Genomic DNA, 15,059 nt, shown 5'->3' on the forward strand with positions numbered 1-15,059 from the left:
AACCGATCGTGGGCGCACGTGTAAAACCGAGCAAGAAAGCACGCGCCCTGTTCTCGTGTTTCTTTCGTAAAGGGGGTTCTTTAAGCCCCTATGCACCGCTGTCACGCGATAAGAACCTCGACGGCGGTTTACCGATTACCCGACGCTGGTAAAGCAAACGTACGTTCCTGAATGCAAATCGACACCGATGGACGAAACGGAGGACCGTTATCGTACACCTTTTTCTCTCTCTCTCTCTCTCTCTCTCTCTCTCTCTCCCGGTAAAGAGGAAAATCCATTTGCGACGCTCGTGCACGCTCGATTCATACGCCTCGAGAATCGAGACCCCCGCATACGGTGCTGGGGGGCTCCTCTCGATCGGGACTCCCATCGACGAGTTCCTCGATGCCGCTATTTATTATTGAATCCGCCTTCCGAACCGATCATTTCCACCGACAAATCGGGCATAGAACTTTCTACTGCCAGCCGCCGCCACAGTGTGACGAATGGCCTTTTTAGCTGGACAAAATTAACTTTCAAATAAAGAAAAACTAACTGTGCTAATATAATCTAAAATAACCACGTATTAAAACCCTTGAATATTAAAACTTAACCCTTCGCACTCGAAGCCATTTTAACTCCAAAACGAAACATTTCTTCCGACCTAGAATATTTCCCTTCTACAGATTTTTTTCAGGTTATACATGCAAAAATGGTGCAATTTACTTGTACATTACTGAAGTGTTTAGTGATTTATGAAATACAAACAAATTTAATAAAGTCAAATATATTTTGGAAAATGATACAGCAATTTTTAGTGGCGCGTTACAGTCGCCCTTCGAGTGCTAAGGGTTAAAATTCTTTTGTTGTATGTTTACAGAGCGTGTAAACTTCACCTAAAAGACGAACACCTAACCTATAAATGAATGGGCACATTTCCATCCGTGCTAGAAATATGTTGAAATGTACTAAGGAGTGTTTAAATTTCCTATATACGATGGATATAACATCTCAAAACATGTATTTTCACTTTAGTAATTCCAAATTATCGATAACATTCCTCTATTTTTGTAAATTAAGTGTCAAAGACGGTACTTATTTTTCCACAGAAACGCCCATGTTACTACTCTTCGTTAATGAATTAGTATATGCGCCACGTCGATCCACGCGATGATTTTTACATATAATAAAGTAGAGAGATTCTCTACTTTATTTTAATACCAAAATTGGCTTGCAGAACGTTGCAGAACTATACTAATTTTTACAATGAAGTTACGTCGTTTTACGTACACGCTCGTGACAATCATAGCTCGGGCCGGGCGTTTCGAACGCAGCCGATGCCGATTGCCGTCGCCACTTATTGTTAGCGGTTTGTTTAGTCTCTTTCATTGTATATCGAAGGAATAAACAATGATAAGATCCCTGAGTTTTCCTCTGAACTTTCTTCGTATGAAAATTCGTTTCTTCAGTCGTAAACCCAAACATTTGTCGTAACACAAATACGTTTAGATATATTCTATTTACATTTGTTTATAAGTTATTAGTTTTAGTTATTAGTTTATAAGTTATTTGTTTTTAGCAACCGAACGTTTCTATTGAAGACTGATTTTGATCTCTGTTATTCCTTTTGTTTTATTTATATTTTCCTGTTATTATATTTTTATTAAAATAATAAACAATAATATGAAACAGAGTTGTTATTTATAAAGTGAAGCCTTATACTAAACCAAAGAATAATTCTTTCCCGTTAGAATATGTCTGAACCTCCAAAAAGTAACATTTACTATAACTTTTCCAAAATTACATTCTTTTTGTCCATAATTAAAAGTGACGTCTTCTTTGATAATATCTAGTACTTGTTAAATCATTCTGTGTTACACAGGTCCATTACTAACTTTGTTGTATTTTATATTTAATTATAAATCACTTAAAATATATTGTTTAATTAACAAGAACCAACTAAATGTTGTAAAAAATTAATAATTATTCATATTTTATACAACTGTAAACATATTAATCGATAAATATAGAAAAATAGGCGATTTAGAATTTTGTCCAGCTAAAAAGGCCATTCGTCACACTGTGCGCCGATTCGAATGCACAAGCTGAATCAACAAAGATTAGGCCCCCGGCGCGGCTTTTTCTCGCTGAACGCTCGCTGGCGCCTTTGCGAGCAGTCGTTGCTACAACATTCTACCCGTAAGTGTCGTATCCTCGGGTCTGCCGAGCGACAGTTATACGAAACCTTCCACATTCTTTGTGGTGTGCCGAACCTGGAGGTTCGACGCCTTCGACTCCCATTACGTGAGTAATTATGATCAGAACTACATGTGCTGGCGATTTTTAGAGAGAGAGGCCCGAAGACCTCCTTTAACACTTTCACTGCCATACTAGAAACCTCAAAAAGCCATAAAATCAAAGTAAGTTATTTAACCCTTTCACCGAACGGAATCATGCGCCAGAAATGTGCACAGTGCGCGTGGCTTTTGTACATACGTTCTTCTAAGTCTTAAATAATTACTATGCTTAATAAAACAATTATTGCTCTAAAATCAACAGAAAATGTTCATTCACATGTTCAGTCAAATGTACACAGATGGTACTTATATACACTCATATAGATGCCGGATATATTGAAAGGGTTAATGAGATAAAAATTGAAAAAAATTAAATGTATGACATTGAATAGTCCCCCAACTTTCTTGCATTTTACCGATCCCAATCAAATTTGGTACGATGAATATATTAACGTAAAAATTCATTCAAAAACCTGCAGAAATAATTCCGTCGCCCACATATGGGTGACATGGCGGTCGACGTGTTAAATGAAAATTATGCAGTTTTTCGAGAAACGAGTCCACTAGCTTCTAAAACGTTCCAAGACAGTTGTAGAAAATGTCGGTGCCAAATGTAACAGTTTTGCAATCACCTCTTAGGCCGAGTAATAAGTCTGTCCGCATTTCTCTACAGGAGTGCTGCTATATATATTTATACACTATACCCGTGGAGGTGGTTGAACGGTACGAGGAAAATGAAATTTGAGAACCGGTGATCGAGTGGACAAGCTGACAATAGAATCTCGAAATGGGAGGCCGCGGACAAGAGGACAACAGCAAGAAATCGCTTACCGTTAAGATGCACTTGTGACTCGGCGAGACGTAGTCCAGTCCCCGGTGTCCTTCTCCGCTGAAGCACTTCTGTATATTGGTCATGTACCTCCTCCTAATAGCCTTTAACGAGTACACACAGAGCGCTGAATTCTCCGTGGGGATATCGTTGCTGGGAGCCTCGCTCTTGGAGAAGACCGCGAACAGAACGTCCTCCTGCGCGGTGATCCCCAAATCCTCGGCAAGAACGGAGCCGGCCTTGCCGACGTACGCGGCTTGCAATAGATTGTAATTGACCCCCTCGGTGGAGCAGTTGATCGGTATCTCGGTGTACGAGTAGTAGTGCTCGTCGTCGTGGCACACACGGACCATCTTCGACATGTAGATCGGTGTCTCGGTGTTCTTCATCTGCGTGGTCATGAAGTAGCTGAAGCCGCCGCTGCTGAACCCGTAGACGTACTTGATGCGATACCGGTCGCGCGACAACGAGTTCACGTACATCCTGGTGCCGGTGGTGACGGCGGACTTGGCGATGTTCAGCATCCTATCCTTGTCGAGGGACCTGGAGCTGACGGCGGGCACCTCGGCCCGATACGGCCCGTTCCCGGTGAACGTGACGCCCACGTACATCACCTGCGAGACCGGAGGATTCGGCGGTCCCGGTGCGATGAACGCGACGGTCGAGGCTGTAGCGTTGTTCGCCACCACCGCCTCCTTCACCTCCTGCACGATGTCCGAGATGTTGTGAAGATTCCGGACCCTGCAGGTGCCCTGCGACACGATGCCGCACGAGATCAGCCGGCTGGTCGTGTAGTCGATCATCAACGCCTTGTTGACGTTGTCGACCGGCCGGGTCGGTGTCTGACGCGGACAGTTGATCATCGAGCAAGCGGTCGAATCGCCTTTCGGCCCGGTTATCTCCTTGATCTCCAAGTTCAAGTCCGGCGACAGCTGATAGAGCCGGTTCACCGCGCCCACGTACAGCCGACCGGTGTTCTTGTCCACCACGAGATGGTTCATGTGCTCCACCTCCGGGTCGTGGAACTTTTGTACTATGTCGGCCGGGGTCGAGCGAACCGGCAGCCTCGGGGACAGCAGCACCAGGATCGACAAGAGCAGACGAAGTTGCCGTTCATGCGACACCATCGATCCCATCCTCGTCGACGTCTCGCTGCCGGGGAAGACTAGCATCTTACTACTCTACTTCCTACGCTACGGGACACCACCACGACGTCTCTCGCCGCTTCCTCCTTCGCTGTCGCACGGGGATCTTCGTGGAGGCGTCCTCCTCGAGCCTCGCCCAGACCTGCACAAACGAACCGGGGGAAACATGGTTAGATCTCTTGTCTTTCGACGGTCCAACGGGGAACCTGCGTTCTCTTCCGCTCCCGGCCCCCCTTCAATTTCGCCCGAAAACGTGCTCACAATAGACGCTCGACGCCGACGGAGAGGACGCTTAAGGGGGCCGGCAGGCATTTGGCCTTGACTGTCACGCTATGTTACGCTATGCCTTTTTTTCTAGACATTTTACGTCTTAAATAAGTAAGTAATCAATTAAAAATGCATACCACCGTGTTTGTACATGTCTTCGCTATGTCTGTATAGAGCCCTTTTTTCGATACGAACACTAAATCTCGCGAAATTAAGAGAATCTCTCAGCGGCAGCCATCTTGTGACGTCATACTTGCTTCAGAATTCGAATTTTCTGCCGAATATTGTTAATTACTCCGCGATGAGGTAGAAATTCGAAATTTGGGCTCTATACAGACATAAATTGGACTTTTAGGAAACACAAGTGACCACTTTTAAACTGCTCATTGCAATATTGAAGCGATAGTTTGAAAAGGTTTTGACCCATGCATAAGCATATGGATTTCAAAGCCTGCCGGCCCCCTTAACGCTAGAACTACCGAGCGATAAGCGCGACTGACGTACATTGCCCTGTAACTGTGGCAAGACTATGTCCATTTAGACTTCACACAACTTTTATTGTAATGAGTGCTTCTAAGTACATTCCAAAATTTCCGATGAAAACATTTTTACAATTTCGGTAATTGTAAAAGAAAACATTAGGAACCAGTCATTGTGACTGGTCCGGTAGTTCTAGTGTCAACCCCCTGCCATACTTTGACGAGTCTGGCTCGTCATGAGAATTTCGGACCAAACGTAAACATTAACGAGTCTGACTCGTATTCAAAAGTTCGAACCAAACATGAATTGGCGCTTGGGCCCGAATTCTTCCGAGCTAAAAGGTACGGCAAGGGGTTAAGGGCCCGGTCTTCGTAGATTCGCGATAAGGTAGAGTGACTACATTACCGTGAAAAAATGGTTTTACGTGCCTCAAGTTTTCGTCCGTATATAAGAATATTTTGTCGCTGGTAAAGGGCTCATTCGAAAGAGGAAGGTTCAATCTGGTGCGCGCTGGTCAGCAGCTGCCGAGATTATGCAGATATTTGGTAATATAAGCGTTAGAAGTAGGCCAAAAATTGACGATGCGCATGCCGTGGAAATCTGGATGAAATCGAGAGCAGCGCACACTAGAAAATATCTCCGGCTACAAATTGAGCTATATTTTGTCTCGATTCTCTGCGAAATAAAGCCAAAAATTTGAAGCACTGGCGTCAGAATTCATGATGTCCACAATACAGAGAAATATATGTGACAAGTTTAGTCACAGACTTAAGACCCGTCGGATCAAGACCAAGACGGATCATAAGTCTGTGTCTGAAGGCTGCGAATGGAAATTATTAATTGAAAAGTCACGCGACTATCCCGGGCCCTTAAGAGAAACGCTTCTCGGCGCTGGTTGATTGGAAACGGTCTCAGAATTAGGTACATTAGAAATGTGCGCGCCGGCAACGTGCTCGAATTACGAACACGAATATGAAACATTGTCAACACCATGGATCTCGAAGATTTGGAATGAAAACACGCACTATGCGGGATCCCACGTTTAATGAGTATTCATAAAATTGTAGAAAACAGAGTGTACACCGTACACAAACACGACAAACAATAAAACGATTTGCATCTCGAAAATCGGGGAAAAAGTTTGTTCTTTGGAAGATCTAAACGCGTTCGACACATTGTACACTAGGGTGGACCTTAGTTGCTCTTGTGCAAAATTTTTTTTTAAATTCATTCGATGCGACCCTTGCAATCTGTTCTACTCGGTAAAAAACTAATTTCCTCCAAATTTCAAGTCGATCGGACAAAGGGAAGACGTGTCGCAACGAGTTTGTTTATGCAAAAAATTTTAATTTTGCGAAAAATGAAAAAGTACACATTTTTTCAATCCCACTGGTCATTAAACACTATTTTAATGTAATATTCTTATTATATCAAAGCAAAAATTAAATTGTTTAATGAATTTGTTTAAGCAAAATTTTTAATATTTATTTTTTAAATATAAAATTTGATCTCACATTAATATAAGGAAAAGTGGAAAAAGACAGTTAAATACTTATAATTGAATATTTTGTTTATAGGCCTAATTATAATAAGAGTAAATATTTTTTTAAAATCTGTACTTAATGTTGTTTTATCAATTTTTGGGTATTTTTCCCTATAATCGGTTACAATTTGTAATATGAATTGTTTTTCTTCTTCGTTTTTGCATAACGTTAAATTATAATCTTTCATTAATTTTACTGCTCTTTCTGCAACGTCATTCACAACTTCTAATTTTGTTATAATACCTATCGCTTCGGTATAATTATTATTAGTTTCCCATAGTGCTGGATCAATTAAAAGAAAATCTGAATTTATATTGAACCGTTTGAAAAAATTATTTGATTCAGATGATACGAAATGTTGTATTTCCAAATTCGCAAGATTTTTAATTTCTATAGTCGTTGTCATGTATCTCTTATAATTATTATTATTGTTTACATTTTGTAGTGCTTGCACCATCGATCTTTTTGTTTCTACTGAAACTTTTTTATCAAAAAACGATAGCGCCGCATTCTCCGGTGACAAGTACCATAAATGGTTCACAATTTTTTTTAATGCCACATCGCTTATTTCTTCGTTAACATTTTTGTAATGAATTATATTTTTGATGAATTCTAGATCTACACGTGGCGCCATAGCAGCCATTGGGGTCAAAATCCACGGCTCAATATAAATGTTAATTAGAAATACGCATGTATCTCTAATGCTACTATACTCTTCCTGGTTGAGAGGAAATTCGTTTCGAAAAATAAATATTTTTAAAGTGTATATTATTTTAGCCATCCACCTCGCATGGTGAAATGCGCCAGGCATTTTGAATGAAATGCCACCCAAAGGAATCCCCCCAAGAAAAATTATTGCTAATTCTAAAAGTTCTTTGTAGTCATCTCTTGGGTGACTCATTTTTGTGTAATTTTTAAAAATTTCGATTTTTTTTTTGTATATCATTAATATGTTTCAGAACGTAATCGTCGTGCGTTCCCGGGATGTAATTATTTTTATTAATTTCAGGCCAACTATTTTGAAATTTTTTTAAAAGTTGAATATTCGGGCCTGTTGGCGACCGTTTAGCACGCTCATAGCTCTACTCCGTAATGTAATAAACCAAAATATTGACAATATTGTTGAAACTTTCAAGTAAAATTTCTTATTATACAACCAAAAGATGATATTTTTATGTTATAACAGTAACTCTTATCATTAAAACATAAAATTTGAGTTGCATGTAAAATTAAAGGGAAATTACTGAAATTTTCAAACTTCAAACCGATTGCGACACCCTTTCTTGTTGTCCAATTGAGTTCTTCTTCTGCAGAACTTATTTTTTTTTTGGATCTGGAACAGATCTAGGGGGTCGCATAAAAAAATCAGATGGTCGAAAATTAAGGTCCACCGTATTGTACACGTTGCTTACAATCAGCCTAAAATGGAGCGTGGAGTAGCATGCGTTTTTCGACCGACGCGTGTGGAGAGTAAAGAAAGTATCTGTTTACGCGAAGACTACAAGATGCTAATTAGCACGTTATGTTTAGGAATTTCTTTTTTGTGGTTTGTACGTGTCCGCGTGCACGGAACAGTGATTTCCGTATAACAGAAGCGTTTCTCGGATAAAAAGCGGGGGATCCTTTACACGCGTCTCTAATTTCTCGTGGAGCTTCACCGCTGCACTTCAGAATTTTATGAAGTAATAAAACGAAGCGTGAAACGTTCGTCTGTTGCTTCATTCTGCGTTCCATGGGAGAGGAGGAAGAAGAAAGAAGAGGGGAGCCGCTGTACAGGTTCACGAAGTATGAAGCACACCGTGTTAATTTCACGCATTCTTTCTCATTATGCACACGAACTTATGAACTGCGGCGTGTAACGATCTGAATAAATTTGTAAGGATGGGGGAGTCAAGCATTAACCAAAGTCCGTCCAATTTCTTCCACTTTATGCTATTTGAACGCTGAAGTGTTTAAATGGATGCTCGCGTATCTAGAATAATATGCGGATTCAAATATTTTAAGGACACTTTTAAATAGTTGGCGATAATACTACGTTAATCTTAATTGGTTATAACTGAATACCAGAATTGCCACTTCAAAATTTCGCTAGAAAGTTGAAGGAACAGGATTGCATTCTCTATTTTTATCCAAATGAATGAATGAATGCTAATGAATATTTCATTTCGTTGAGAAAAGCTTCTTTGGTTACTTCGGTGACGCTTCTGATTAATCATTTAATTTTTTGGTAGTAAAATATCTTTGATTCCAAGGAAGATATTACAGTGGTTATTGATTTTCTATCGTCGGTAATATAGATAAAGAAAGCATAAAATACATGCTTATATTACGGCAACACGCAAAATAGAGAGCAGTTTCAAGTTAGGTGAGAAACACTATCGCTTTCACAAGAAAAGGTAGCAGGTGTTGTACATCCATGGGAAACCAGTACCAAGTCAACGACACTCTAGACATGAACCACCTTCTGCCACGAAGTAATTGCTTCGATTATCTCCTCAAACCCAAGGAGAATCAAGCAATCGCACGCAAAGGCCTGGCATAAGTTGGGGATAAAAACGCAAATATGTTAACCGTGAATAAATTTTCTACCTAGCCGTGGAATATTCTGTTCAAGCTCCTTGCCCGAACATTATCGAATTCCTCGGGAACGATCGCATAATTTTCATTGAACAGATAAAACAACCGTTAGTTTCTGAACATGTCCAATTAGCACGAACAATCGTACATTTTCTCTGTCACAAGATTCTTATTTGAATTTTCACTTGTGCCTTATGGAGTCGCGAGAAAAACGGTAAAAATGGCAATATTAACACATCTTGCGCGGACACTTTGCCGCCAAAGTCTTACCGTGTTGCATTCATTCTTGCAGCGCACGTTTTGTATTTTTGCAACGCATGTCCATCCGATTTTATTGTAAAAACACATCGATAACAATAATCCATCAATAATCCGTGAAAAACGACTTTAGTCGCTTCCCGCGCAAGATGTGTTAATCAAGTTTCGGTAAAGTGTTAAAATGGGGCATAAACCAATTAAGAGTTAACACAGAGGCATACCTAATTTACTGGCAGTTGCACCGAAGCAAGAAAAATAAAGGAATTTTGACGTTGGAGAAGCACGGCTGACCGAACAGAGGAGCGAAACGGCGGAAGGTGCGTCGTAAGGGACATTATCCGCCATAATTGCTGCGCCGACGTCGGAAATGCCACGTGGTCGCGTAGGACTTCATAAAACTCAATGAACGGGAAAGAAAGGCACCGAAGTGAGAACGAAGGGGTGGTGCCTGGCAATTTATCGACTGCAGAAACCGGGTGCCTTCGAATCGACCCGTGGCCCTTCTGACGAAATGGAGCGGCCGATTTTTGCTCGGGAACACGCGAAAGGGAGAGAGAGAGAGAGAGAGAGAGAGAGAGAGAGAGAGAGAGAGAGAGAGAGAGAGAGAGAGAGAGAGAGAGAGGGAAAGAGGGGGTGGATCTGAAAGCAGAAAAGGGGGATGCAGGGACCGAGGAAAACGTATTCTTCGTTTCCTATCGCGACGGAGGGTAACGCGTTCGATCGCAACAAAAAAACTTTCCTTATTTTCCGACGCTCATCTTGGGGTAAGCCGTGGAGGGGGCTCGACAGACGTCAATTTCAGTGTGTGCGGACAAGAGTGGTGGAAATGGGGACTCTGTAATTTCAAATGATCCCCACATCCTGTTCCTACAACTTCCGATTATTAAATACACAGAGTGTGACGAGAATAAGTATACCTGCCCGTCGCAGCGGACTGGGGACTTATATGTTGCTCGTACGTAATTCGTAAAAATATTCCACGTTTCAGAAACTAGGAATTTCGATAACATCCATTAAGAAAATATTCTTCAGTTTCGGTTCCTTTCTTTGCGATGTTTCAGAGTTGCGTCAATATCGGCGGTGCACCGATTATTTAATTATCTCGATTAAAATATTTCCTTCTTTCGGTCTTGTTGGGTTTAAAGAGTTCGCCGCAAGGGAGTACTAATTAAACACCAATCTGGTTTCTATTCCGGTACGAGCGGGGCCGATCGCTGTAAATAAAATTAACCCGCGTTCTCGTGTAAGCGCAAAGAGATAAAGGGGAACACGGCCTTTTAAGCAAATCCACGAGGAAACACGCAACGATCTGGGGGGAGGGGAGGGAGAGAGAGAATCGCGTCGGGGTATCCAACGACTCGATAACTATCGAGATATCCAAGAAACCGCGATTCCACGTAGAAGGAAGGCAACGGCGGAACACGTTGCGAAAGATGGTGTGCGTGTGCAGCCATGCAACGTGCAACGTGCAACGTGCAACGTGCACCGTGCACGAGGCAACAGTAGCCTCCACCTTTCGCATCCGCACGCGGTGCACGGAGGAGAGAGATCCAGAGAAAAGATGGCCGCCGCTGCTGTCCGCTGCTTCCAGAAACGGAAGCTGCGCGAACGAAACTCGAATGCTCCGCGAAATTAAAGAAACGCTGCATTAATCAATTTTTTCAGGCAGTCCCATACAGAACCGAATAATTATCGACATTTCAATTTTTGTAACTTCGAGGCTGAAATATTCCGCCTGTGCTAAATTCAATGAAAATTTCCAAAAAATAATAGAATATATATTTTATATATAGATATAAGAATAGAATATTTATTTTATTTTGATATATTGTTATTTTATATTTTTATGTCCGTTTTTATTATTTTATTATACTTATTATATTGAAAAGCGACAGTAGCTCTCTCTTTCTCTCTCTCTCTGTGTATTTAGTGGTCTGCGATTTTGCGAGTTGAAGGAGATGTGATGTAATGGGATTGTAACCCTGAGGGGAACAATAAATGAATACATACATACATACATACAATAGAATATAGTATTCGGCAGAATTTAGTACGATTTAAGAGCGTTTGTTTAGCGTGTGCCGTGCGCGCATGACAAACGCACGCGTGCCATTCTTCGCGCATTCTCATAGTGCGCGACGGGGATCGGTGTGACGCGACAAACGCGCCTCAATGTAGGTTAAAACCGTAATTAACGGCAGTCTTAATTGCCGACAGTTTACACCGTGGTATTACCGATTCGACCGAGACCATTTCTCCGCTTTGCCACGGGAAAATCAAACGGCCGTGAAACGACACTTTAATTAGCGTGTTTACGAGCGAGCTGGCCTGGTCAGAGGGGCACGACAATTTTCTGGGATTAATCCCAACGATATATACCTCTCTCCCTTCAAAAACGAAAGAAAAAAAAATAGTACAGGTCTTCGACGGCTGGGAAAAAAAAAATCTCCGGCCAGGGGATTAATTACCGTTGCTTGTTACCGAGGGAGGAGAATGTTGATTTTCTTCCGTTATTTTCGCAGCTCGACAAAAGAGCGAGCAGCGCTCGGACGGAGTTCCAGGGCACCGTGTACCGGACGAGAGTTTGATCGTCGAAGGATACGGTACCTACTCCGTGGAGAGCGGTTCAAAGTTCGAAGCGTAAATTCGCGGGATAAGTAGGATGTAATGAATGAAACGGAAAAGCTTCGGGCAATATAAGTAGAGTTCAAGTGGTCCGCGGTGGATGTTCTGCGGCGAGAGGGTCCGGGATCTACCGAACGTTCCAAAACGTCCGGCCCGGGAAAGAATCAATATTGAAAGGGGAACGGGAAAGTTTTAATGAACGACAAAAATGAATTGAAACGAACGCGTTTCGCTGTAACGCAGAAGCGATTTTCAACGTTCGATATTTCCATCGAGGAGTACGCCGGATGTTTTAAAATCATCAAACGTAAAAAAAAAGAAACTAAAATACAAGAAGTTCGGTAAAATAGAGTTGGTTTGTAGAAGAAATGTGCATTTGGGAAATATTTTCACGTGTCCGCTCGTAGAGCTTGCATCAGTTAATAAATACTCATGGGGAATTACCAGAGCCGCGAGATAGTAATGTCAATTTATTTTCCGCGAGACTATACCGCCAGCTCGGCCATAGTCTGAAACGGCAGACTAAACTGACGCGACGCTCCGAAAGCGAAATAATTTCTGCACCGTGCAGTGAAACCTCTCTCTCCCACCATCGAACAGAAACGTCCGTCCGTTAATTTTAATTACAAACCGCGCGGGCCGCTTTAATATGCACATTTATTTTAATGGAAAAACGACGGGGCTTCCGAGCGTGCAATGCACTCGATACCGCTTCCCTACGTCTGCCCGTATTTCATCATTTCCACGGAAACGCGGGATTTTACTTTTATTTACTTCGCTTGTTGTACTTTGCCGTGCTTTGTGCCGCGTTTTTAAGCGGCCGATGAATATCCCGTTCCGGCGATATTGGCGGCTACGCTGCGATACGCATAAAACGGAGAACCTATTCCTGAGAAGGCTATCAATTTTAATTTGTTAGGTGTTCACGAATCGTTATACAAATTGAAGCAGTGTTAAAGGCAAAGTGTTAAACCTAGTGTCAAAGGCAACGCATTCACAGAAATGTCGACGAACGTATGTGTACACGTTAATATTAGGTCGTCCCATAAGTTCGTGCCGTTTACTCTTGTACCATTTAAATTCTAAAAATAAAATATGTAATCACCCTTTCATTCCATAACCTCTTCTGACAATTTGGCAAAGACATCATACCGTCACTATAAAATTTCTGCGGTTTTTCATTAACCTATACTCGTATACTCGTCATGAAGAAATGGCAATATTTTGTGTCGTGACGAGTATACTCGTCAAGACAGCTATATAATTCAAACAGCGGTTAATTTTTGCAACGCAACTTAGGTACACATTTTTCAAAGAGGTCGCAACAGCTAACTGGTTAAAATACCTTTCGACGGTGAATAATATAAACATATCCACGGCACGAACTTATGGGACGACCTAATATTGTCACGGCGCAAAAGAGGCTTTAAACTTTCTCTTGTTCGCCACGGTATTTGTGTCTTCTATTCTTTTTGGGCCTCGGAACGTTAACACGAGAAGAGAATCGTCGCGAGAGGACGAAATCCACGCCCATGAAGCGAACAGGGTCGAAGAACAGGGTCGAGGAACGCGGTCGCGCAATTAGCCGCTCTACAAGTTCCGCGAGCAAGATACTCGGAAACGAGCAGTATCCCCGGTATCCGAAAATTCCCATAAAATCAAGGTCGATGCCGTTAGACATTGAAACGGTGCCAAGACGCTCGCGGCAACTGGGAGTTTCTTCAATTCCTCGTTACGGGGATCGTTGGGAGGCGGTCGCCGGGAAAAACGATCACCGCGACGCCTCGAGAATTTTAAGGAGATCGCGGCAGCGCGGTTCGATTTAAATAAATGGAAGTTTCGCGGCCAGGGGCGGACCGGTAGGGAGCGGAATTTAAATAGTTCGCCGAACGGATAAATTACAGCGGCCGTGGGAGAGAGAGAGAGGGGGGGGGGAACAGCGAGCGCACCTTTGCCAAGGGAAAAACCCCGTTACAAGCTCACGAACGTACCTTAAGGGGTAACTACGTTTTTAAGGAGCGGTTCCCGTAACGAATGCGATCGTTTGGTAAACCTGGACACGCGGACCCTCCGCGCGTCTTCCACCGAGAGAAGAAGAAAGAATAAGAGGAGCGTGGGCGGATAACGGAATAGGACCAAAAGAGGATGCATTAAGAACGCCGTGATTCCTCGTCTCTTTCTTGCTACGCCCGGCTGCGAGTCCCGGTTTCCTCTCTGGCGAATTAAGAGACCGAGGCGAGCCCGCGCGGGCGTGTCAAAAACCCGAGGTACGTTCCGCTCACAAAGAAAATAAAGCGATCCTTAAACTAAATAAAGAAACCAATGCTAAAATTTGTTCTTCCAATTCTTCAACCGAAGGGATTAAATTAAGCTGGAATTGAATCGAGTGACTAAAGGAAACAGATTTCACGGACAAAACGAAAACATTGTGCACTTAACAGGTCATGATACAGTGATTTCTCTGTATATGTCGCCAAGGCCTGGGTGATAAACGTCGCGGAGTTATCCCCGCTATGCCATCTCTGTTTAACACGTTCGTCGCCGCGTCACCCATATGTGGGTGACGGAATTGTTTGTGCAGGTTTTAAAATGAATTTTTACGTTGATATATTCATTGTACAGGATGTATAAAAATTATATGTCACGACCATCATACCGTGATTCCACACTTCCTGATCGGTGGAGATCTGTGAAAAAAATGCACCGCAAAATTCATTTTGACCTCGAAACTTAAGGTCAAAGTATCGAAAAATTTGAGTGACGAGTACTATACGATGTAATAAAAGAAAATTTGTCGACACTTTGACCTTGATTTCCAAGGTCAAGGTGAATTTTGCGGTGCATTTTTTTAACAGCTTTCCACCGATCCAGAGGTGTAGAATCACGCTATGGTGGTCGTGACATATAATTTTTATACACCCTGTACTAAACTTGATTAGGATCTGCAACATGCAAGAAAGTTGGAGGATTACTCAGTATCATACATTTAATTTTTTGCAATTTTTATTTCATTAAATAACACTTTGATTTTATGGAATTTTTTGGGTTTCTGGTTGGG

At 42.1% G+C, this 15,059-nt stretch overlaps 1 protein-coding gene across 1 annotated transcript; it reads right to left on the reverse strand.

Annotated features, from left to right (window-relative positions):
- Positions 1 to 3,107: 3,107 nt before the first annotated feature.
- Positions 3,108 to 4,389, reverse strand: LOC143364655 (plexin-A2-like; the record flags this gene model as incomplete). Its single annotated transcript, XM_076804884.1, has 1 exon — positions 3,108 to 4,389. A coding segment is annotated over exon 1 (1,170 nt), but the record flags the coding sequence as incomplete, so codon positions are not given.
- Positions 4,390 to 15,059: the final 10,670 nt, after the last annotated feature.

This window comes from Halictus rubicundus, unplaced genomic scaffold (assembly GCF_050948215.1).
Source record: "Halictus rubicundus isolate RS-2024b unplaced genomic scaffold, iyHalRubi1_principal scaffold0804, whole genome shotgun sequence".
NCBI lineage: Eukaryota > Metazoa > Arthropoda > Insecta > Hymenoptera > Halictidae > Halictus > Halictus rubicundus.